Below are 24,246 nucleotides of genomic sequence, written 5' to 3'. Positions count from 1 at the left end.
TGGTTGGAACGTTTTATATGGGTTGTACACATCTCAGTACAAATACCCAGCACTCTTCTATCTCTTCTATTATGATAGCAATATGGACGTCTCATTCACAAAGTATCTTTATACCCCTCCCCCCCATAGACCACCAATACCTGCATTTCATATCTTTTACTTCAATAGCTGGGATGTGATTGGTCTGCACTATTAGGGAATGCTCTGCCCGGATATCAAACTGAACTGCATCATATGAGGAACAGCTATGACCAACATTCACCCCACATTCACCTCACATTCTAGCACACCATGCACAATGTGTAGAGAAGACAAGGAGCAGCGGTGTTATGACAGGGTGGGGGGACATGCAAGAGGCCATTATGGCTTTTTGGTGACCACCAGCTGCCCTGACACACACAGCAAGGAGGGGCTCCACCCAAATTTGCAGACATTTTACCTTTAACTGATATTTACTGGTCTGACCCCCATTGACAGGGCAGATAACACACAGCAGGCAAACTCTTGGAGGGGTAACTATGGAGCATTAACAACCCAACATGAGGCACAAGAAGTGCCCAGCTGCAGGCCATCTGCAATCAGAATGGAATTTTATGACTGCAGAGGGCTCTGTCATTAGAAATTATAGGTGGAGCAGTTACCCCCCCCTCTCGGATTGCTGCGCTCCTGGATGTCATGATGAAGGATCTGTACTTACCCCACTCCACTCCACGCCTCCCATACTCACTTCTTCGGCCCCCTCTGTGCCACCCTCGTACTTCACACTACTCCGGCCTGAATCACGCCCCTTCCTCCGCTGTTCGGGGGTCTCACCATCTTTTAGAAGTTGGGCAACTTTTGTCTGGTTGACGGGATCCAGGCCCTGGAAACAGAGGATGAACATGGTGAATTCCCTTCTCATTTCATCCCCATTTCCCCCTCCCCCAGTGACCGTTCCCTCACCTGTCTGCGGGAACGCATGGCGCACTCCTCCAGGGTCTCCGCTGCCTCCAGCTTGCCCTGGCGCCGGTATAACGCTCCGAGGTTTCGCAGGGTGGTGTTGACTGTTGGACTGCGAAGGGTTAAATGATGTGATTATATTGGTGGGGACCACAGACAGGATGAGAATGTAGAGTCAGTGGGTAAGAGCATGGGCATTGGATGTGGTGGCTCAGAGGTCAGTAAATGAGAGTAATGCAGGAAGGACAATTATAACATCATGAATTAGGTGGACACCTGAACATGTGACACTTACCTGTTTACTCTGCAAGCTTTGTACCAACCACCATATTCAGAGTACGGGGTGCTGTCATTGTGTGGGGTCTGATGGGAGAAAACAGACAAAGGGGACGGTGAGGCATGGACCAGTAAAAGGCTAAGATTGGGAGGGGGGTATCCATCAGCAGAGCAGCAGATATGGGGTGGTTAGGAACCAGAAATGGGCATATAGAGGGGGGGAGGGGGCATGGCAGAGGGGTGCTAGATACAAGAAACACACACGACAAGCGGTCCAGGATGCGGTGCCACACACACACACACACACACACGACAAGCGGTCCAGGATGCGGTGCCACACACACGGCAAGCGGTTCAGGACGCGGTGCCACACATGATGGACAACCAATATCTGGATAATAGGTATAGTTGGCACCATTGACTGGTAGGTGCCCTGTGCAGGACTTACCTTGCTCATCTCCTCTCTTTCCTCCGCATGCATCCAGATGGGTTTGTGGTCATCTGTAGGACAGACAGCAGAGGATTAGTAAATCAGGAACACAGAAATGTCAGCTGTGAGACGCCGGAACTTACCGTCCACAGAGCCAAACTCCTTGACATGAGCCTGGGTCAGGATGTCCTTATAGAGCTGCTCAGCCGCCTTATACTTCCCTTGTTTCAGGTAACAGGAGGCCTGGGGAAGAGAGACCGGAACCAGAATCAGCAGGATAGCGGATCTCTATGCAACCACATAGCATGCCCACATGCTGGATCCCTACATAGAACACACCCGATCCATACATAGAACACACTGGATCTCCCACATAGAACATGCCGGGACCAAACATAAAACAAGCCGGACTTTACCTTCTCTCGGATCTCCAGCGCCCTCTTGCACAGCGGTTCGGCCTCTCGGTATTTGCCACGTTTGCCATACAGAACAGCCAGATTATTCAGAGTTGCTGCAACCTACAAACAAAAAGAAATCCTGTGACCCCCGTAGACCGGAGGGTTGTTACTCAGCAGAGACCCGGTGGTCATACTTACAGCTGGGTGGTCCTTGCCCAGGGTCTTCTCACGGATGGACAGGGCATCATTCAGGAGGTGGGCAGCCTCCTTGTATTTGTTCTGGTCCCGGTATACCAGCGCCAAGATATTTAACATGGTGGCCACATCGGGGTGGTCATGCCCGGATGTCTTCTCCAGGTCCTCAAGCGCTTGCTTGCACAGTGGCACAGCTACTTCATAGCGCCCCTGGGAGGCGTATTGGATGACCAGGTTGTGCAGCGTACGGAGACGGGCCGGAATCTCATATCCACCTTGCTGGGCAGCTGCGGCTGCTGCGCTGTGCTGGTGAGAGACTGAGAATGGAGAATTATCAGCGGAGGACAAGATGAGGGGGAAAGTACAACCTCTGACCTCATCGATTTCTCCTATCACATGACAAGAAGCGAGGGGGTAGTTTGTCATGTGGGGGTATCCCCATCTAATCCCTGATACCAGTGACAATTCTAAAAGGGGGTGGGGCAATCAGGGAGAATGTAATGTCAGGTGGGGGAGGGGGTAAGGATCTTGCAGATTCTCTGTCCTCAGGTATGCTGGCTGCATCTTTCATCCCCCTGGGAGCCAATAGCACCGACAATAGCTGTAGTGCAATGAAGCAGTGTTGCTGCTTACCTGTTCCTCGGATCTGGACTACAAAAACATCTTCCCCTTTGCACCTGTTCTACATGGGGGGGGGGGGGGTCGTAGTTTACAGACACTGAATTTCTATCAGGATCCCAATCTGATATTGGGGGGGGAAGAATCTGAGCCGGGGACAGCCATCTGAGTTTGCAGGTCTCTACACCTATGGAGGATCTCCGCCCTCTAATACTCACTTCCTTGTCCAGAGTCTTCCTCCTCATTGGGGAAAAGCTCGTCCAGGTTGTCTTTACTGGAGTCTCCTTCCTTCTCTTCCTGCAGATACACAGAGCAAAGTATAAGATACAGCCACCCGTGTCACCCAGTATATTCACTGTATTGCCTATATCCTGTGACCCCCAGCATGTGACCTCTGAGCCCCTCAACCCCGGAACGTGACCTCTGATTTGAAACCACTCCCCCAGCATGTGACTTCTGACCTGAGATCCCCTCATCCCAGCACGTGACCTCTGACCCCCCAGCATGTGACCTCTGACCTGAGACCCCCTCATCCCAGCACGTGACCTCTGACCTGAGATCCCCTCATCCCAGCACGTGACCTCTGACCTGAGACCCCCTCATCCCAGCACGTGACCTCTGACCTGAGACCCCCTCATCCCAGCACGTGACCTCTGACCTGAGACCCCCTCATCCCAGCATGTGACCTCTGACCTGAGACCCCCTCATCCCAGCATGTGACCCGGGACAAGAATTTATCTAGGGAGAGGGTCACTGAGTACACAAGAATACACTTGTCAAGCCTATAAAAATATGACGTTAAGGAAAGAGAAAAAGGGGCTTCTTTTAGTAAATAAAATTGAGTGTATTGATAAACAGAAACAATATTTATAAGGGTGCTACAATAACATAGATCTCCTATGCAGTACAGTAAAATGTATTGGCAAATAAAAGATCTTAGTACCCGACACGTTTCGCCTAAAAAGGCTTCCTCAGGGGATTATGGAGACATATACAATAACCTTCGAGTTGAAATATTAAAACAGAACATATGTAGGAGTCCACTAAGGGGTAATGGGATCCATCCAAGTCATTTATTAAAATTTGACAACGGCAGGTATCTTAAGAGCTACCAGTGGAAAGAGGGCTAAATATGAACATGTGATGGGATCCTGGACATAATAATGTTGTGGTGAATAAATATGGTGCGGAGTATCTATTTATGTACCACTGGGTAATAGTACATATGAGAGAATAAAGTCCAAATCCAACGTAATATCTATAGATGCTGCAATTAGGAGTCCAAGGTATTTATTGTTGGCCGTGAGCCTTCCAAAAAAGGAAGTTTAAATAATCCAAGGCTGTAGAATGTTACACTTATATAAATATATAGATATTACGTTGGATTTGGACTTTATTCCCTAAAACATTATTTATTTAAGACCCCTTAGTTGACCCCTGCATTTGTTCTCGATTTATTATTTCAAGGTTTTTGTATATGTCTCCATAATCCCCTGAGGAAGCCTTTTTAGGCGAAACGCATTGGGTACTGAGCCAAGACATTTTATTTGCCAATACAATTTACTGTACGGCATAAGTCTAGCACAGTTAGCATGGATCAAGTATATTGTAGCACGGGTATAAATATTGTTTCCGTTTATCAATACACTCAGTTTTCTTTGCCACAAAAAGCCCCTTTTTCTCTTCCCTTAGCGTCATATATCTAACAGGGGAATTGTAATATTTGCATCCATCAAATCACATCCTTCAAAGTTGAATAAAATGTATTTAAACATTAAAAAGATCTGTTATCTGATACAAATATACAAATAAAATGTATTCAACGCGTTTCACAGACTCTGCTTCCTCAGGGGTTGTGAAAGCGCCATCATAGTTCCATTGATAACTGCTGGCCATCTGTGGGCAGCCATAACTACCAGGCTGGGCAGGATACGGCGGACACATTATGGAGGAGTCTCTGCATACAGATTGTATTCAGACCTAGAAGATGAATGTTTAATGATTGGGAGATGCTGAGGGAATTCATCTCGGGTGATCTTACAATATAATGTTCCAGCCCCCTGCAGATACTGGCGCTGCCCGTCTGTCACCAGCAGGACATCAAACAAATGCAGAAATTAGGAATGAGATTTATTAAAGGAACTTCAATCCCCTGAGGAAGCAAGAGTCTGCGTGTGACTTACCGGAGGTGACACGCCCTCGTCATACGTGTGACTTACCGGAGGTGACACGCCCTCGTCATACATGTGACTTACCGTTGGTGACACATCTTCGTCATACTTCTTCAGCTGGTTCATGAACTCCAGATGTTTCTTTTCCTCCTCCAGCTGGGCCACGTTCTGCTCGCTGTGCTGCAGCTTTTGCTGGGTGTTGGCCAACTCATCTCGGAGCCACTGGTTCTCCTGGCAGAGACGCCTGACCTGCGCCCGTAACTTCTGTTTCTCTGACTCCACAGCCGTCAGGTGATTGGACAGCGCCATCATCAGCTGCAATGACAGGTCAGCTTTTACATGACTGCAGAACATACAAGCAGCAGCATTGGGGTAACCAGGACCCAGCCCTCTACCCCGGACCCAGCATTAACCAATAGTAGTGCCCGGGACAGCAGCACAGACAGCAGGTGACATCACATGGTACTTACAGGAAAATCCCAATAAAATATCTTGGAAACGTTCATTATTTCAGCAATACAATATATTATAAGGATTCCTTACACAGAGAGATCCCCGTGTTTACTCATTTTGCTGATCCAGGTAATAAAAACCCCAAATTCAGTATTTCAGAAGATTAGAATATTGGCTCAGTATGTCTCTATCACTCATTAGCATCCTCGCTAATTACCCCAAAACATCTGCAGGGGGTCTGAAGCCTTTCAATGTCTCTCTGGTGGTCACAATCATGGGGTGGACCCCCCAACAAGGAAGGAAGGGGGCCACTGCTATCCATCGAGTGCTCGAACATTAATAAAAGGAAAGAATGTGGCAGGAAAAAGGTGCACAAGGGGTAACCGCAGGCCTGAGAGGATTGTGACTGCGGCTGGATCCAGAACCACCACACATACATGTATATGGGCCACTCCTGAACCAGAGACGGAAGCGTCTTACCTGGGCCAAGGAGAAACCGATTCTTGCTCAGTGGTCCAAAGTCCTCTTATTGGCTTTATTAAGTCCAAAGTCAGCGCAGCCGTCTAGCAAGAAAGGTTAGAGCACTCCGTGCTTCCCTCTGCTGACAAGCTTTATGGAGATGATGATGGACCTGGCACCGGCCCACACACAAAAGAACCAACACCGGGTATATTGACCATGGTGTCACTGATTGGCCAGCTAACTCACCTGACCTAAACCCCATAGAGAACTGGGAGGAAGACAAGAGACACCCAGAAATGCAGAAGAAGCCCCTATCATAGCACCCCGGGCTCCCAGAACTCCTCAGCAGTGCCACAGACTGATCCCCTGCATGCCACCCTATGCCACGCCATGCCACACTATGCCACCGAGCCCCTAGCACTGAATGCAACATCTCTGTATAGAGAATCAGAAAATTATAGTTTTATAAAATATTGAATTTTAGGTTTTTGTTACCATAATCAGTGAAATAGAAATGAACTTTTGGAATCTTTATCATATATTGAATTACTGAAATAAATAAACTTTTCTATGATATTTTATTGGTTGCCCTTGTATACTGTGCATGTAAATGGCTGAAGGGGTTGGGACCCTCCTTAAGGGGGATGTGGGGGGTGGAGAAGTGATTTGGGGCTCCTCCAACAAATCTGGGGAGTAGAGCTCACACCTATGTATTCCCCAACTCCCCCATTATGGTTAATCGTCTTCCCCGATCCCCCGGTGTGTGGAATGTCCAATCCAATCCCCCCCATAGTCGTGTCATTAGCAATCTCTCAAAGGAGCTCACAATCTAATGCCCACTATATTCATTATCACAGTATAAGGACAATTTTGGGGGGAAGCCCATTAACCATTTCCTATCTGTCTGTCCTTTCATGTTTCCTTCAATGGTAATTCCCCCTCCCCCACTGTCCTCCATGTTGGTGTTCCCCAAGGGTCAGTCCTTGGACCGGTCCTCTTTTCTCTTTACACCTCCTCTCTCGGTAGTCTCATATCCTCCTTTGGCTTACATCTGTATGCTGATGACACTCAGATCTATCTGTCCCCCCCTGACCTGTCTCCCTCAGTCCTGGATAAGGTCTCATGCTGCCTGTCAGCCATCTCATCATGGGGGGTCATATCCCGGGGGCTGTTACCGTCATATCCTGGGGGGTATTACCGTCATATCCTGGAGGGGTCATATCCTGGGGGGTATTACCATCATATCCCGGGGGCATTATTATGGGAACTCTACAAGGCCCAGCACACTCTCTGCACACAGAACCAGTGACACCCGTCTGTTGGGCCTCCCACCCCTCAGAATCTTTGCCCCCCTACACCCCGATATACTCCGGTGTCCCTCTCATACTCAACACTAACCCTCCCCCCCCCCATATGGCCTAGGTGTGGTGTGAAGGGTTAATGATCCCCACAGATACCCTCAAACACAAATCAATAACCCCAATCTGTTGGGGTGCCAGAGATAGTTAACTCCTTCTGTGGGGGGGAGGGTCACAGATGAATAACCCCTTCTGCTGGGGGGGGGGCACAAATTATTAACCCCCAATCTGGTAGAGGGGGGCACAGATAGTTAACCCCTTATGTTGGGGGAGGGTCACAGATGAATAACCCCTTCTGTTGGGGGAGGGGCACATACGATTAACCCCTTCTGTTGGGAGAGGGGCACAGAATAACCCTTTCTGTGGGGGGGGGGGCAAATCATTAACCCCTTCTGTTGGGGGGGGCACATATGATTAGCTCCTCCTACTGCAGGCCTGACCATGCCAAGTGTTTTCACCCCCCACCAGCTGCCCATTAACCCCTTGATGTCAGCACACCCACAAGGGTTAAACCCTCCCTGGAGCCCGGGACAGCCAATCACACAACACCCAGCCTTTAACCCCTGCGGGGCCACAGACCGGCCAGACTGCTTTGTTGGCTGCAGTGACCCTCCCCCACCCAAAGGAGGCGCAGACAGGAAGCCAAGCTCACCTCTCCTCAAAGCCACTTAATGCTGGGGATCCTCAATGACTACAGGGGCTCCTCTATGTGTCCAGGGGCCCCTCCTGTAACTAGGGGGCCAATCACGCAGACCGGACCGGCAACCAGAAATCACAGACACCGAACACAGCTCCTTCCTGTGCAAGCCCCGCCCATGCAGCGACTAAACTCCGCCCAGTGACATCACAGATACCGCCCACTACACACATACCTCCCAATGCAGCTCCTTAACCGCGCCCAGGGATAGTGACATCATAACCCCTCCCCTTCTCATACTGCTACATGTGCAGAGCGCAGCTTGTAAACCACGCCCCTTAAACAGTGATTTCACTTAGCCCGCCCACAACAAGATATTTATCGTGCTGCTGAGTTCCAACAAATAAATCTAGCAGGGGTCGTGTACAAATGGGCGTGTACAATGACGTCATCATCAGGAAAGTTTGACAGCTATGTTTGTGTGAATGCTGCATGTCATGTTGTACAGCCTTACATCTATCCGAGTATAAACCCCCATATCTCCTGATCAGTATGCCCTACCGACCTGACATTATCGGGGTACACAGGGGACCCTCAGAGCTAGCTGTACCCCAAAATGCATCTTCCCGTTTATAAAAACTAGGAAGAATTGAACATCCCAGCCCAGAGTGGGCGTGTACAAGTGGGCGTGTATAATGACGTCACAGAGCAGAGCAGTGTGGTGTTTGTTAATGCTGCCTGTCATATTCTGCTCCCCAACAAATAAACTCAAGCTAAAGAGAAAGAGGGACCCCCAGGGGCCCAAGGGGTTGGGGGTCTCCCCGTACTGACATATGTGGGGGGAGGGGTTGGGGGGTCTCCCCGTACTGACATATGTGGGGGGAGGGGTTGGGGGTCTCCCCGTACTGACGTGTGCATGCAGTGTCTCTGCGATGTAGAACTTTGCATTGTGATAGGTTGTTGTCACAGTAACGCTCTTGTCCCTCCCACAGGCCGGAGCCTCGTGGCCCCTCTTCCGCAGGGGGCTCCTCACCACCTCATCCCTCGCTCACTTTGAGATCTGGAAGCCGCCCACCAAATACACTGTGAATCCTATTGGGAAGAGAAAGACCGGAGGAAGAGATCACACTGGTCAGGGTTGATTCTCATCCTAATTTATGTTAATTTATTCATATTCTCCGCCTTCCCGGATCTCTAATCCCCGCCTCCTATTTCCGAGTTAATGTGATTTGAATTCTAAGTTGATTTTATTTCTTACACAAATTATATGTTCACCTGCCTCCCCCCAATAGGGGGCAGTACTGCCATCATAGGCTCTCTGGGGTAGGGGGGGTTCAGTGGGATCAATTTTTGGGATCCCCCGGCTTTCCCTGCAGCCCCTGGGACAGAATAAATCGCGGCACCGGAGTTACATCATCCCAGCCAATCAGAATGTCTAAAGATCAGAACAGGGTAAGAAGGGGGGAGGGGGGGGGGAGTAGATTCCCCTCCTCCACTAACACTCAGGCAGCATACTGACGCATAGATTTTATTCGGTGTCACTTCACTAACACGCAAACCGATCTATGAATCTCCCTTCTGCCCATGGAGGCGCTGTGTGTATTCATTCAGTAAAAAGCTGAAATGGGCGGGGCTGTGATCTGATTGGCTGTGATGACTCTGAGTGGCTGTGATCTGATTGGCTGTGATGACTCTGAGTGGCTGTGATCTGATTGGCTGTGATGACCCCTTCTCTCCCCTTTCTGCCATGTCACATCCCCCATTCTCACCTCCGTCGTATCTCATCTCTCTTTTAAGGTATCGGAGACTTGTGTGGCCACGGTGGGCCGCGTGTCTAATGTAGACCACAACAAGAGAATCATTGGAAAGGCCGGGCGGAACCGCTGGCTGGGAATCCGACCTTCTAGTGGACTCTGGAAGAGAAAGGGGGGCTGGGCAGGAAGGAAGATCAAACCTCTGCCACCAATAAAGAGTTATGTAAAGTTACCGAGCGCCGGCCCGCCAGTACGGATTTGACCCCCCATTACTCCTAAGGACAGACGGTCTGTATTCCCACTGTGTGAGGGGCCGGATAGTTCTTGTTACACCTCCAGGAAGACTGAAAGCTTCACGTCCTCCTCACTGTATATGGAGCCAATGTTTGTGGTTTTCGATAAAATGAGGAATAGAAACTCATCATGATTTTTTTTTTTTACGTCACATGACCGGAGACACAAAATGAATTTAGGGAAACCTTTCCAACTTCCCTTCTTGTCTCCTGGAATCCCTGATGGAAAGTTTCCCTCCATTCATGCCTTGGTGGTATAATGGTGGAGAGAGAATGTCTGCCATCAATACAAACCTATAATCTCACCACTAATGTCAGACAATGGGCACCCATAACCGACCGATGGCAGCACCCATAACCGACCGATGGCAGCACCCATAACCAATGTACCAGAGCTGCGAGCCTACAATAGAAGAATTCCAGACCTCACTTTATTCAGAACGAGACATTCTTTCTGCCATGTGAATTTTCATCTTGCCTCAAAAAATAAAATCTCAGCATAAAACTACAAATGTGTGAATGTTGATGAATGATGTCCTCCAGGGATGGGGGGTCGGTGAATCTCTTACATTCTCGTACTGTGAGGTTGGACTGATGGTTTTGTTTTTCTATAAACATGGATAGGAAGGGACTGGCCGAGCTCCTCTCAGAAATAAAGCAGAAGGGGTCTCTGCTGGAGGTATATTGTAAAATATGGGGGGGGAATGGAGGGGGGTTTTTGATGGAACGTTGGATGCCGTCACACTATGGGAAGAAGATGGCGGCAGATTGTTGGAGCCCATCTATTATTTATTGGTCCCCCGTGGCCCCCAGTTGGAGGTTCTGTTGGCCGCAGCGTAAAAGGTTTTCTATTGATTGGATGATGGATGGCGGCCCAGAATCTTCCATCAGCTCCTCTATTCCAGGAAACGCATTGATCTGTGGTGACGGCCCAGCTACACGTGATGTGTCTAGAGGGCATTAGCCCCTTGTATCCCAGAATTCATTTGGGGAGGGAGCACGGGATTTATTTTACTGACCAATCGGTGATCATTGTCCTGTGTAGTGGCCCCTCTCATCCTCAGTTGATGATCTCTGTATGGTGGGGTTTGTCACCCAGGGTTCCTCCAGGGGGCGCTAGGGATTCCTGGAGCATTGAGCAGTTTGCCCCTCTCAGGTCAGTATAGGGGTGACACTGAACCCCTGAGCTGGATTCTCAGTCTGGGTCCAGGCAGGTTTATATTAGAGAAGGACCAGTGGCTGTTCCATCATCTCGCAGTGACACCTTGTGGTCAGTGGCAGCTAAGCGTGTTGTTAGCGTGTCAGACTGGACACGTTCCCTGTACACGTATACACACATATATATCAGACGGGGCTCTTTGCGATATGGAGGGGGGACAGACGGGGCTCTTTGCGATATGGAGGGAGGACAGACGGGGCTCTTTGCGATATGGAGAGTGAGCAGGGACAGAACTGGTTCAGTTGGAGACTCCTAATGGATTACATGGCACAGCGGTACAGTGGGAGCGGCTCTGGAATGGAGGGTGGGATGGATCTCTGTGATATGGAAGATTGGAGGGGAGTGACGAGGCCTTTCCGCCTTCATGCCATGGAGGATAATTGGGCTGGTAACGCTCTTTTGTCTTTGTGCCATGGAGGACGGAGTGTGACCACCCTTGGCTTTCCAAGCAGCGTGAATGCAGAAATTTCGGGATTGGTGGGGTCATACGATTACCCTAATACAGGTTCTAATCATCTTCATTTACCCGTGCTCAGCGAAGTAAGCTTAATGCCGCTAATGAAAGACTCCTCATGCTTTCTTTCCATTTTAATGAGAAGATGTCCAGCACAGCCATCAGAACCTGTGGGATCCAGGTACGACCATCTAGTGTGAGGAGAAGTCTGGCCACAGGGTGGTCATTGAGGATTGTGGACAAAAAGCCAAACCTGACATGGAAAGAAGGCCACCGGATTCAACTTTGCATAAAAACAGAATAATGTCAACGGGGGCTCTGGATTGATGAGAAGGCTGTTTGTTCACTAAAGAGTCCAACTGTGAAGCATGGTGGAGGTTCCTTGTATGTTTGGAGCTTCATTTATGCAGAGTTGGGTATTTGGTCTGGATTTAAGGCGTCCCAAGTGCTGAGAAATAGAAGCAGTCACTTACCCATCATACCATACCATCATCATACCATCATCATACCATACCATCATCATATCATACCATCATCATACCATCATCATCATATCAACATCATACCATACCATCATCATACCATACCATCATCATACCATACCATCACCATACCATACCATCATCATACCATACCATCACCATACCATACCATCATCATACCATACCATCATCATACCATACCATCAACATGGGGTGACATTAGCGGAAAGCAGTCATTTAGCGGCTAATTATTGCAGATCCATAAAGCGACATCCATGAAGGTGCATAGCTCCGCCCACCTATCATCATGCGTAAAGAAAGAGGCGGTGCTCACCGAGTCATTGGTTGTCCGCACCAGCAAGGAGGGAACGGGGCCCAGCGGAGCCCGGAGGAGTGTGGCAAATAGAAGAGGTCAGGCATTCCAAGGGGGCTCCGAGTAGTCACTGGAGTAAAGTGCAGTGGACCCCAAGCAGGACCAGGTCAGCAATGTACACCTTGTAACAAAAGCTACCCCTAACCTGGAACACACGGGGTCCACATGGAGGTAAGCCAAACATGGGGCAAATGGAATGAAAGGCAGCTGGGGTACTAATGAGGTGCGGCTGTAGTGTAGCTTAGGGTATATTCAATGGAAGCCGAGCCAACCCCCACAATCCCATACAATGATCGCTGTGTAGGGTCCTCTAGGGTATGGCCCCGACCCGGCCTGAAGGTCTACCCTAGGATTTGGGTCTACAGCTATATTCTAGGACACACAAAGACCGGTCTGTAACCATATTGTACGACCCAGCCAAGACCTGTGGCCCTTATAAAAGGACCCGACTAACCCTGGTGCCCCGGGCCTCTCTCCAGGAATGGCCCTGGACTGCGGCCATACTTTAGGATGGTGTCTGGACCCAGAGTGATAATATACTTCGGAGTTGATTGGTAAAAACAAGAAGAGTCTGAACATGAAGTCTCCGGCCCCGTACTACTCTAGAACTGTAGTGTCACGTGGTCTCCATGAGCAGTCAGCACCATCTTGGCACTGCCTGATGGTGGCGCTATCCCCAGGGAGCAGGAAGGGGTAACGTTAGTGTTAGAAGTTTCAGACAAAGGTAACGGATGTTTTCAGGGTTTAAGCTCAAATTAAGCTTCAAATGCATGTTCAGAGTCATTTAGGGGCCACGTTTCGTGCCCTGTGGCCCCATGTGTAAATGGCTGGAAGATTGATCATAAGGAAGTAAAGGGATTCTAGAATGAGCAGCTGGCCTCAGAACAAAGCTGTGACACCCAGAACATTCTGAGGGGCCACCGGAGAACTACAGCAACCACCACAGAGACACAAATAGTTTGTGGTACAGCTGCCTACATTGGGGCATTTGGTAAACCCTGGGGAAGGACAGGGGGCAGATAAAACATTTGTTTTTGGCTTGGAGAAATAACAGAGACTGAGAACCAATGATGTGGCCCAAAATCACTTTAGACCTGGAAGTCCCAGCTGGAAGAGTTCATACAGAATTCAGGGCTGTGGTATTTCTATTGCTTTTCATGCCATGTGAGTCTGTAGTCTCAGGATCATCCAATGATATTGGGGAGGAGACACAGCGCCACATGTTCTTTGTTGGGGACATATACCAGGGAGGAGTACACCATCTATGTCAGATAATGATTGCAGATGGCTGCTTCCAGAGCGGGGGGGTTGTACTTCTAGAAGAGGATTTCTATTACTATTCTATGGCTGGTGGGATTGGCGGAACCAATAAGTGCAAGAATTGGGGTAAGAGCCTGGCAGCGGAGTGCAATCAGTGTGATGACAAATCAATATTACTGGCGCTCAAACCCCGGGACTCCGACAGAAGATTCTGAGAGACCTAGATGACATAACCCCGCCCCCTTCCAACTGTGCGGGGGGCTGATCCGTAGTCCTGGCCAGTGCCTCCCCCAGCGGGGTCCTTCTCTGGACCCTGCTTAGGGGTGCACCGACCGGGGCCGCGAACCCCCTAAATTTTCTCACGGACTACTGGTTGGCGACCGCTGGTAAAGAGAATTGGAGCACGGCGACACTCGCATGTCACATGATCCTCGCCCAATGATCACCCGGCGTGTGTACAGCGATCATCATGAGGCAAGATAAACCCATCATCGCTGGACGAGGAAAGGGGGAGAGCACAGCGGGGTGCATAGAGCAGAATGTACACCCGGCCATCATTCCCTCCATGTTGCTGCCCTCGGCGTTTCTTGCTGGGTTTGGTGGCATTGTGATATCTGAACTCTTCATATACTGCAGCGGCCATAGTGACATTTCCATGCATAGAGCCGTTCTTTATGCTGTAAAGAGTCCCTGTCACTTCTTTTATTGAAGCGGCACAATATCAATACACAAAGGCAGCTTCATAGAACTGAATGATTATAATGTAATAATGGATTCGTCTCCTCCACTTACAGGGTCACAGTCTTCCAGAATGGTTCCCTTCTCATCACTTCCGTGGGTCCCCGTAATACTGGCACCTATCGCTGTGTGGGGACCGGACAACGGGGCAGACAGCTCACTCTGCAAGCAAAGCTCAGCCTGGCCAGTAAGAGCTCCTCCATAGATAAGTAAACCCTCCGCCAGCAATGAGTGGAGTAACTCTGCTTTCTTCCTGCAGAAATTGAGGATATGCGCCCCCTATCTGCCCGAATTCTCACTGCAGAAACTCTACATCGCATCACCTGCAAGCAGCCAGACGGCCTGCCACCACCTACCGTATGGTGGACGAGGAGTGGGCAGCGTATTGCCGAGCAGGGCAGGGTGTACCAGGCTGGAAATGAGTTGGTTTTCAGTCCCATAATGGAGGAGGACACCGGGGTGTACACTTGTCATGCTGCAAACAAGGCGGGCGAGAAACAACAAGACCTGGAAATCACTGTGGCAAGTAAGTCTACAACCCGCTATGTGATGCTTATAGGCAGCACCCACACAACTGACACCTGGCAGCACCCACACTATCCATTGCCCCGCACCAATGTCCTGAAAGCACCCTCACTGCCTATTGCCCTGTACCTGGCTCCCACTGGTATCCATAAAGCTATTGCCCACATCAACGTCAACCCCGCCCATCACCCAGCATCTGTATCCCAGCAGCACCAACACAGCCTTGTACCCACGCTGCCCATCGTCTCCTGGCAGCACCCACACTGCCCATTGCCCCACACCCCTCACCTGGCAGCACCCGCACTGCCCATGGCCTTGCAGCACCCGCACTGCCCATGGCCTTGCAGCACCCGCACTGCCCATGGCCTTGCAGCACCCGCACTGCCCATGGCCTTGCAGCACCCGCACTGCCCATGGCCTTGCAGCACCCGCACTGCCCATGGCCTTGCAGCACCCGCACTGCCCATGGCCTTGCAGCACCCGCACTGCCCATGGCCTTGCAGCACCCGCACTGCCCATGGCCTTGCAGCACCCGCACTGCCCATGGCCTTGCAGCACCCGCACTGCCCATGGCCTTGCACCCCTCACCTGGCAGCACCCCCATTGACCATGGCCTTGCACCCCTCACCTGGCAGCACCCGCACTGCCCATCACCCCTCACCCTCTCATTGGTCTTTCTGATGTCTTTGCAGCGTCTCCTGAGTGGGTGGAGAGGCCTCAGGACACGGCGATGGATGAGGGGAAATCCGGATTTCTGCATTGTCTCAGTAAAGCGTCTCCGGAGCCAAACGTCACCTGGTACCGCAATGGGTACCTCATTGTCTCGGTTAGTGGGCATTGCTCTGGGTTTGGTCATTTTGGCTGATTCTGTCTGCCGCTTTCATATTCTAATTTCTGTCACAGGATTCCCGATTCCAGATCTTCCAAAATGGAACCCTAAAAATCCTGAATGTGGAGGTTTATGATGGGACGATATACACGTGTGTGAGCAGAACGCCAGCTGGCAGGATCGAGGCTTCCGCTCGGGTCGCTGTACTGGGTGAGTGCTAGGTATAATATGTGAGCGGGGGGGGGGGGCAATTGGGTATAATATGTGGGGGTTGGGGCAATTGGTGGAACTTGGAGAGGACCCAATGCCAGGGACTCAGCTACCCTGCTAAATGTGAAGGGAAAACCCGAACACCACACAAGTAATTCCACCCAGAAATCCTTCTGATGTAAGCAGCTTTCTGTCATCTGCACCCCAATCTTCACTTTACACCCCATGAAGGGTTCATCCCACCTGAAATGTATGTAAGGGGTTTTCCTATACCAGAGCCTGGCACCTAATTGGGCTTTAATATCTATTGCAGAGAACCTGAAGTTCACCCCTCCCCCTCAGTCTCAGTGCTTGGAGCTGGATAAAGAGGTTACCGTCCATTGTTCTGCAACCGGCCGAACCAAACCCACCATCCATTGGGTGAAAACAGGTAAGTGGGCTCAGTCTTACTTGGCATGTTTTTTATATTTGGTAGCCTCTGTGGCCCCTGACATTGGTCTGATTGTCTTCTGGCAGATGGGAGCAACCTTCCCCCTCATGTGAATTCCGAGGCCGGTCTCCTACGATTTCACCGCGTCACCCGCAAAGATGCTGGAAATTACACGTGCATTGCTTCTAACAGCCAGCAGGGGGAGATCAAGGCTATGGTGTATCTTTCTGTGGCAGGTAAGGGCAGATGGTTGTCATCACTGCTCCAGGCTATGCAGCCACCATCCAGAAGGGGGCATTGGAGGGCATTGGATTGTACGTGGGGCAGAAAACTCCTCCCTGTAATACAGATACAAAACTCTGGACGCAGCTAAATTGGAGTAGATTGTTATAGATTGTTATATATTTCTGGGGGAACCTCTGATGGGGCTGTGATTGTTTCCTGCTTTAGTCTTCATCAGTTTCCGGATTGTTCCTGAGAACACCACAGTGTACCAGGGGAACTCCGCCATCCTGCACTGCCAGGCCAGCGCTGACCCTGTGCCGCACATCCAATGGAGAGGACGCGATGGTTTGATAGATGGGAACAAACCGCATCAGAGGTGAGACCCCCTCCTATCTGTTCTCTCTTCCAGTCTCACTCTTAATGCTGCAATTCACATGTTAAATCTTTGCCTGTGTGCAGGATTCAGGTCATGCCAAATGGCTCTTTGGTAGTCTATCATGTATCCAGCGAGGATTCTGGGAAATACACGTGTATTGCCGGCAACGCCTGTAACATCGTACACCGCGACAGCTTCCTGTATGTCCCCCCAATCATCACCCGCGTTCCCTGGCTGCGTCCGCCTCCACTTATTATATCTTTCCGTTTTTTATTTTTTAGGGGGATCTGAAACAGTTTCTTCGAATTTCAAAGAGTAAAGATGAGAAGGCGAAGGGGTTGAGCACCCGGCACAAGGTGAGGTGACAGAGCTGCCACCAATCTATCGTACGTTGAATGGCGCCCTGGGGTGCAGAGCTATGGGGGCATTTGGCAGTGATCCCCCTTTTACCTCAGTAACCATCTGGTTTTCTCTGGGTGCTCATTAACAAGTGGGGTAACAATTTGGGGCATAATACAAGGACAACGGATAAATTGGGGGTACTAAGGGTGGGCATTAGGAAGTATGGGGGGTAGGCTGACAGAATTATCAGGGTGAGATTCATATGGCAGCAACAATTTAACACTAAATATTTGTTGCCCTCTACATTCTGGGGAGAACACTGCATTGGAGGGGTAAGTTCTAATTGTTTGTATTCGTGCGTTTTATGTAATGGAAACCCGGAGTGCATCTGGTTATGGGTTTGGCAGTGAAGGCGTTTGCCTCCGGAAACCATTAATCACTAATATCTCTTCCTGTAGGTGGCGCTGTGTTCACAGGTGGCATTAGGCATGGAGCATTTATCCAACAACCGTTTTGTGCACAAGGACTTGGCAGCCAGGAACTGTCTGGTCAGTGCCCAGCGGGTGGTAAAAATCTCTGCACTGGGGCTGAACAAAGACGTTTACAACAGGTGGGTAATGCAGGGGCATGGACTGAACTCTTCCACCCCCCGGGTTTATCCTGCCTCCAAACAATACCCCCCTGGGTTTATCCTGCCTCTGGCTCACCTCTGAGGGTGGTGTCTTGGGCACTTCTCACCCCCCCCCCCAGACTTTCTATGCAGTGATTGGGGGCACCCATGCACTTTGCTCTCCTTAGCACCCATTCGGAAGCTCCCCTTGTAATTCCCGATCCCCCGGTCCGGTTTGTGTTGGACCTGTCAGCACTTGCAATGTTTTGTCATCACTTCCGGTGTATTTTAGTGAGAAGAAAATAAAATGTTTGTAGTGACTATGTAATGATATGGGAGGGGTAATAGAATTGCCACTCCCTGGGGCAGATAATGTCATTCCATCTCTTGTATTGCAGTGAATATTATCACCTCCGGCAGGCCTGGGTGCCCCTACGCTGGATGCCCCCAGAGGCCGTTCAGGACGATGACTTTTCCACCAAATCTGACATCTGGTCCTTCGGGGTGCTGATGTGGGAAGTGTTCAGTTTGGGGGAGATGCCCTTTACCCCCATGGCCGATGATGAGGTTCTGGCCGGTAAGTTTCATACCCTCGCCTTGTCCTGCCTGGCACAGAGGGAAGTCTCATCAGTTTGTGTTCTCTTCCAGGTTTACAGAACGGCTCCCTGAAGCTCTCCGCCCCGGAAAATTGTTCTTCTCGATTCTACAAATTGATGCAGCGCTGCTGGGCCGCCAGTCCCAAAGAACGCCCATCATTTAGTGACATTGTCAATTCTCTCGGTGATACCTCTGCAGACAGCAAGGTGTGAGACTGCCCAGGGGCCCCATGGAGAAGCACAGACCCCACCTTGGGGGGGCCCTAGCACAACTATTGAACATTTACGGCTGAAATAGGTACAATGGTGGCATTCAGCTCGTGTCTGGTGCTGCATCAGGAACTCCGCTCCTCCTTGGGGGATAACAATCCTTCCAAAGCACAAAGACTCCGCCCAGCGTGACATCACTACCCCGTCCAGCGTGACATCACTACCCCCGGCAGGGGACTGTTACATGTGTGTACATAAATTATTAACACTAATGTTACAATTGTTTTAGAATCAGGTATTTATTCACTATAGATTAATGTCAGGAGCCGGTACAAATGAAAAGCAGCCTTACTGGATCCGAACACTACAGTAACCCTAAAAGGGGACGGCCTATGGGGCACAGTGACAGCCAATCAGAACACAAGCTGGGATTATACAGAAAGGGGGAGGAAACTTTCCCCACCAAAGTTCTAGCAGTGATTAGATTATTTCTATTGGTCCTGAATTTCCATCGCCTTTTGGAAGGCTGTGTATGGGGTAGGTAGGTAGGTGGGAAGGATATGTATGGGGTATGAAGGTAGGTGGGCAGGCCGTGTACGGGGTATGTGGGAAGGCTGTGTATGGGGTAGGTAGGTGGATTTTGTGGCATTCAGATGTTTCTGAGGGAAGGAGATAAATAGGATCCCCAGGAGAGGGCAGAGCAGCCAATGGCTGAGGTTGGAGGGGGTGAATAATGGGGTTATACCAGAGAAAAGATTTAGGAGGAGGAAACTTTGTGACACCACGGAGGGGAACATCGGGTTTGTGAGAAGTGATGACAATATTATGGCTCTGTAATGGAGGTGTATTGGGGTTATTTATGGAATGAATGGGGGAGGGTATGAGGGGGGTCTTTCGGGGGAAAGTTGTGTTCAGAGTTGTAGCGGTGAGGGGGCAAAGCAGAGGATTAGAGAGTCCGTGTCCTGTCAGAGTGATGGGGTGAATGGGGGTAGATGGAGTGAATGGGGTAGATGTATCGGGGTTCATGCTGAAGGGAGGGGACCCCCACAGTTTACTTTAAAATATGGCAGACTTCTGAGCCTGGGAGAAGCGCCCCCTACAGGACAGAGTTTTAGGGTGCAATGCTCGGGGTCCGAAGAACCGTAGACTATTTTCTGCTCCAGTTTCCTTTTACCATAGAGGTGTATGAAAGGGAGAGCCCTGGGTACCCCTTTCCTCCATCACATGGGGTATATGAAGGGGGTATATGGGGCATTTCAGACTCGCCGGGATTATGATTTTGACACTTTTTTTCGCATAGTAGTCCGGTATTACACTTGGAATGAGCGGTGCCAGGTTTCCCTACGAGGACACGTCTGCCCTGTCCAGGTGGTGCTGAGTGATATTCTGCATGCGGTGGGGTAAATTTGGGGTCTGGAGAAGGGTGAGATGCCACAGGGCACCTGGATGAAGGTGTGGGGGGAGGGGGGCATCAGGAGCCCCATTGGTTTCCTTCCATATTTCCTTATCACTCCCATAGATTTGCAGGGGTTCTCAGGAGAAATTTTACACAAATGTTTCATCTTTATTGTGGGGTGGGGGGCAATTAATAGGGTGCAGTGAGCAGGGCTTGGTTTGGTGCTTATTTACCAGAGAAGTTCTTCTCTCAGGGATCCTGCAGGGGGCGCTGGGGGTGCAATGAGCAGCTTGCCCCTCTCAGATCAGATCATGCAATAATTATCTTTGGCAATTTTTGTAGCCATCTGGGGATGTCCAGCGCAGTTCCTGTAGCAGATTGTCATGGGAAATATCTCGATTCACCAATCGATCTTTACACCAAACTCCGCGCTTCTTCACAACTTGCACCTCATGTTCACCTCGCTCCTCACACACCGCAGCCAAAGCTACTTAATATTGCAGAGGTAAGTGAACAATCTGCAGGATGAACGTTCTGACCGATCGTACGCACGTTCTTTTTGTAATAACACCCAGAACGGCAAGGGAGGGCAAGGGTTTGATAGGTTGATAAGGTTATGATCAGAGAGGGGGAATGGTGAGTTATCCAAAAATTGTGATATTGGGCCTCTATTTAATTGTACAGCGCTGCATAATATGTTAGAGCTATATAAATGCTGTTTATGAATAATATTAGGTAGATGGGGTCGTTCCATTACTGACTGCAATACGGGGCTACACTGTAGTGCCTGGGGGCAGCTGTATTTGGCATTAATGAGGGAAATACCCGGAGTCTTACCTGGTGTAGGGACGGCACACATAGAAGGGAGGGGGAGTGGTCAGAGGGCAGGGGGAGTGGTCACAGGGCAGGGGGAGTGGTCAGAGGGCAGGGGGAGTGGTCAGAGGGCAGGAAGTGTTACTGGCAGGGCCAATAGGTGTAGGTCTGGGGTCTCCGCTAATATTTAGGGATGCGCCTCCCCCCCGCAATATACAAAATTTGAATATAAATGAAGTTTTGGGGCTCCAACAATTGGAAGAAGAATTTTTTATGAATTGTTAGTGATGTGGCCCCTGAGGAAGGTGAAAGGCGTCAGTCAGGAGTCACACAATATGAAATGTGCACAAAATGATACATTTATTGAAAGTTTTTTTCTCTTTTTCTGTTTTATAGAAAAGATTATGTACACAGTACTGTGTCTTCCACAACTTCTCCGGGGAAATCCCTGGAAAATCTCCATAAAAATGCCACACAAAGCACAACAAAAAGATAAAAACTCAAAAAGCTGATTAAACAAAAAGTGAAGCCGCCTCCCAACCCCCATCATCTCCCTGAGCTCAGGAGCGTTATAGAAAACTTGCAGCAGCAACAAAAGCCCCTTCCTGCCGTACACCCCCAGCCAGGTACCCCCACCCCGATCCCAGCCAGGTACCCCCATTCCTGCCGTATCCCAGCTCATCACCCCTGCTGTAGATCACGGTCCCAACAAGACACCTCCTCCTTCTTCCCACCCCACTAATGTACTGTGATCTGGGGTGGTAATTATAGCCGTGGATCCCAGAGGACCTGAAAGTTATTCCTAAAAGGGGTAAAAAGGTCAGCCAGATACACCCCCCTCCCCCCACCACATCCTGACGGACTCTGATTGGTCAGTCAGCAACCCCCTCTGTCCCCAATCACCATCTGTGGACCCCAATCGCTGCCCCCTTCCTGCTTAGACTTTGGAATCTGGAACACTTCTTCCCTCGCCCTGCTGACCCCGATTCCTGACACCCCATCACTGAGGATTCCCAGTTTGCCCCGACACCACATGCAATCCTTTGGCTACTTACCACCCCTCCCCCATCTACCTGAGTGGAACATAGGGCTACACGGTGGTGCCTGGGGGCGGCGGTATTTGGCATAATATAAAAGCGACGCAGAGGTGCCCCCCCTCCCCCATTGGGTCTTACAAATAACCGTCAAGTTTTGGTTGGCAGTTCACCAGATTTTGGATGAAATAAAGTATAACCCCCCCTCCGACACAATGCAGTAGGTGGGGGGTTTAGGAGGTAATTGTAGAGAAGAGGTTGCGTGGGTTGGAGGTTTGAGAGGAAATGACTGACACAATGCAATCTGTAGGGGGGGCATTTATGGTCATGTGACCAACAAGGATTTGCCTATGAGGATGGCTGAAGCAGCAGTGTAGACATTTCTGGCACCGATTGTGAATGGGGGGGGGTTGAAAAGATGGGGTTAGTGTCTTCTGGGTCACTCACCATACCATTGATGGGGCAATAAGTGACAACAATTCACCTAATGCACCACATCAGGAATTCATACCCAGGATTTGGGTTCAATAGATAAGAGAAGATGCCCTGATAGGGCTGTTCTGGGCCAATCTGCCCCCTATCGGGTGACCCTAAAACCCAATGCAAAATATCTTCTCTGTGAGCTTTCCAACGACTGGCACATTGGAGGTCATGTGACCTGAGGGGCGGTAATAGTGTTCCTGTATGATCCAATCCAGGCCGGGATTACAGTACATGTGATCAGAGAGGCGCTGAAACCCTGACGGCAGCAACTCCTGGAGGGCCACCGCAGTGACCAAAGAGCTAACACTTCACTGACGGAGCATACAGTGCCAGGGACTGGCAGGTAAGGGTTCAACCATCAATCACAAAGCATATAAAAATATCACCCCACCCCCGCAGGAACCTAAAGAGAACCTGTCACATAAATACTGAGAACCTACATTTAGAAAAATAAAAGGATTTGTCATCCTTCCTCTGCGTTTCCTTAATAAAACGATTTCTGTGCTGGGTGTCCCCACCGGGGACAATGCCAAGCCCCTCCCACATGTCACTCATACAGGACCGCCATCTGCTGGACAGAACAGATATTACAGATGTGAGATTTCTGATCCAGAAAGCAAGGAGTGCAGAACATATTTAAAAGCAAAGATCATTTCTTGTACAGTAACATTTAGCTCTTTTGCCAGGAGTGTGGCAGGGAGTTTACCGAAGAATTTGACAACTTCAGATAGAGGGAACTCCAGCATGTTCCCCCACTCATATGACTTCCAGACCCTCCTTACACAACCTTCAGACATGGCATGGGTGCGAGCAGCATTTTGCCTCACAAGGTGGCATCCACCAATGGGCTCTTTAGAAGATTTAACCTACCCGGTCCCCACAGGGCAGCCAATGACAAGCATGTACCGTGTTGGTTTTGTACCTGATGAAGCTGCACTGCAGACACTGGAATCTGGACGGTGCCAGGCGGTGCTGTAAGGAATACTTGCTGTACTCCACCTGTAAAATGAACACAAAACTGTTAGGGGGGAAGGCAGCGTCTTAATGAAGAATACCACACCATGCTGAAATGTCCTCCCCAACCCTGCAAAGGCTTGTGGGTAGAGGAGAAAGTGGCGCCATACAGCATGCAGTTTTCACCCAGTCCTTACCCTGCTCCTGCGAGTGGGACACCTGCATCTGGGGAGCCGAGGAGAAGGCATTGAGCACCGCCAGGCTCCCATCTGCCAAACCCTGAGTGGGAGCATACATGACAGCGTGCGGACTGGGGTACATCATGTGACCGCTCACTGTGGTGGGCACAGAGGAAGTCATGATAGCAGCGGGCAGGGTCACTAGTGGAAGAGACAGACAGTACATTAAAGAGAGCTGTCTGCCATAGCATTCTCATCATATCTTACCCCCAACACACATTTCATACAATGTCACCTGACACACACCAAACACCACAGATCAGTGATTGCACCCACCTGTCCCGCTAGATGATGTCTGCACCAGATCCGAGCTACTGTCACTGGATGGCGAAGCCTGTGTAGCTGGGTGAACTTGGATGGCTTGAACTGGAACCTGCTGAGCTACAGCTCCCCCTGCTGGAGACACAAAGCAATGCCTTCACACCCTGTACATGAACCCACTGAGCTACAGCTCCCCCTGCTGG

At 50.1% G+C, this 24,246-nt stretch overlaps 4 protein-coding genes across 4 annotated transcripts in view; 2 read left to right on the top strand and 2 right to left on the bottom strand.

The window, feature by feature from the left end:
* Positions 1–697: 697 nt before the first annotated feature.
* On the bottom strand, positions 698–5,396 carry KLC4 (kinesin light chain 4; the record flags this gene model as incomplete). Its single annotated transcript, XM_072410051.1, is given in 9 exon segments — positions 698–862; positions 943–1,051; positions 1,235–1,302; positions 1,664–1,716; positions 1,789–1,933; positions 1,996–2,163; positions 2,242–2,555; positions 3,075–3,153; positions 5,112–5,396. Coding segments are annotated over 9 exon segments (1,371 nt in total), but the record flags the coding sequence as incomplete, so codon positions are not given.
* A 2,983-nt stretch (positions 5,397–8,379) lies between these two features.
* MRPL2 (mitochondrial ribosomal protein L2) lies at positions 8,380–10,496 on the top strand. The gene is made up of 3 exons (XM_072410328.1): positions 8,380–8,412; positions 8,894–9,068; positions 9,670–10,496. Exons 1-3 carry the CDS (start codon positions 8,380–8,382, stop codon positions 9,951–9,953), a joined length of 492 nt encoding a protein of 163 aa, XP_072266429.1. The 3' UTR covers positions 9,954–10,496.
* A 917-nt stretch (positions 10,497–11,413) lies between these two features.
* On the top strand, positions 11,414–19,377 carry PTK7 (protein tyrosine kinase 7 (inactive)). Its single transcript, XM_072410327.1, has 13 exons — positions 11,414–11,838; positions 14,537–14,697; positions 14,770–15,036; positions 15,728–15,861; positions 15,939–16,074; positions 16,388–16,504; positions 16,591–16,740; positions 16,955–17,105; positions 17,189–17,330; positions 17,387–17,461; positions 17,906–18,057; positions 18,456–18,634; positions 18,706–19,377. The coding sequence occupies exons 1-13, from the start codon at positions 11,414–11,416 to the stop codon at positions 18,864–18,866; spliced, it is 2,250 nt and encodes a 749-aa protein (XP_072266428.1). The 3' UTR covers positions 18,867–19,377.
* A 3,759-nt stretch (positions 19,378–23,136) lies between these two features.
* The window catches only part of SRF (serum response factor), a 6,814-nt gene continuing 5,704 nt past the window's right edge, over positions 23,137–24,246 (bottom strand). The window contains exons 4-7 of the mRNA XM_072410049.1: positions 24,059–24,178; positions 23,741–23,923; positions 23,512–23,588; positions 23,137–23,157 (exon numbers count right to left, since the gene is read on the bottom strand). Of these exons, the coding sequence (XP_072266150.1) occupies positions 23,137–23,157; positions 23,512–23,588; positions 23,741–23,923; positions 24,059–24,178 (401 nt within the window). The remainder of the gene's footprint in view (positions 23,158–23,511; positions 23,589–23,740; positions 23,924–24,058; positions 24,179–24,246) is intronic.

The sequence above is a fragment of the Pyxicephalus adspersus genome, chromosome 4 (assembly GCF_032062135.1).
Source record: "Pyxicephalus adspersus chromosome 4, UCB_Pads_2.0, whole genome shotgun sequence".
Taxonomy (NCBI): Eukaryota; Metazoa; Chordata; class Amphibia; order Anura; family Pyxicephalidae; genus Pyxicephalus; species Pyxicephalus adspersus.
Note: the sequence above shows the minus strand (reverse complement) of the source record. Positions and strands in the feature narration are given on the sequence as shown.

Coding starts and splice junctions, on each gene's coding strand:
- MRPL2 (XM_072410328.1), top strand. CDS start 8,380: ATGACGTCATCATCAGGAAAGTTTGACAGCTAT. Junction 8,413..8,893: donor CAGGAAAGTTTGACAGCTAT/GTTTGTGTGAAT, acceptor GCATTGTGATAG/GTTGTTGTCACAGTAACGCT. Junction 9,069..9,669: donor CGGAGGAAGAGATCACACTG/GTCAGGGTTGAT, acceptor GATGACCCCTTC/TCTCCCCTTTCTGCCATGTC.
- PTK7 (XM_072410327.1), top strand. CDS start 11,414: ATGGAGAGTGAGCAGGGACAGAACTGGTTCAGTTGGAGACTCCTAATG. Junction 15,037..15,727: donor CCTGGAAATCACTGTGGCAA/GTAAGTCTACAA, acceptor ATGTCTTTGCAG/CGTCTCCTGAGTGGGTGGAG. Junction 16,505..16,590: donor CATCCATTGGGTGAAAACAG/GTAAGTGGGCTC, acceptor GTCTTCTGGCAG/ATGGGAGCAACCTTCCCCCT.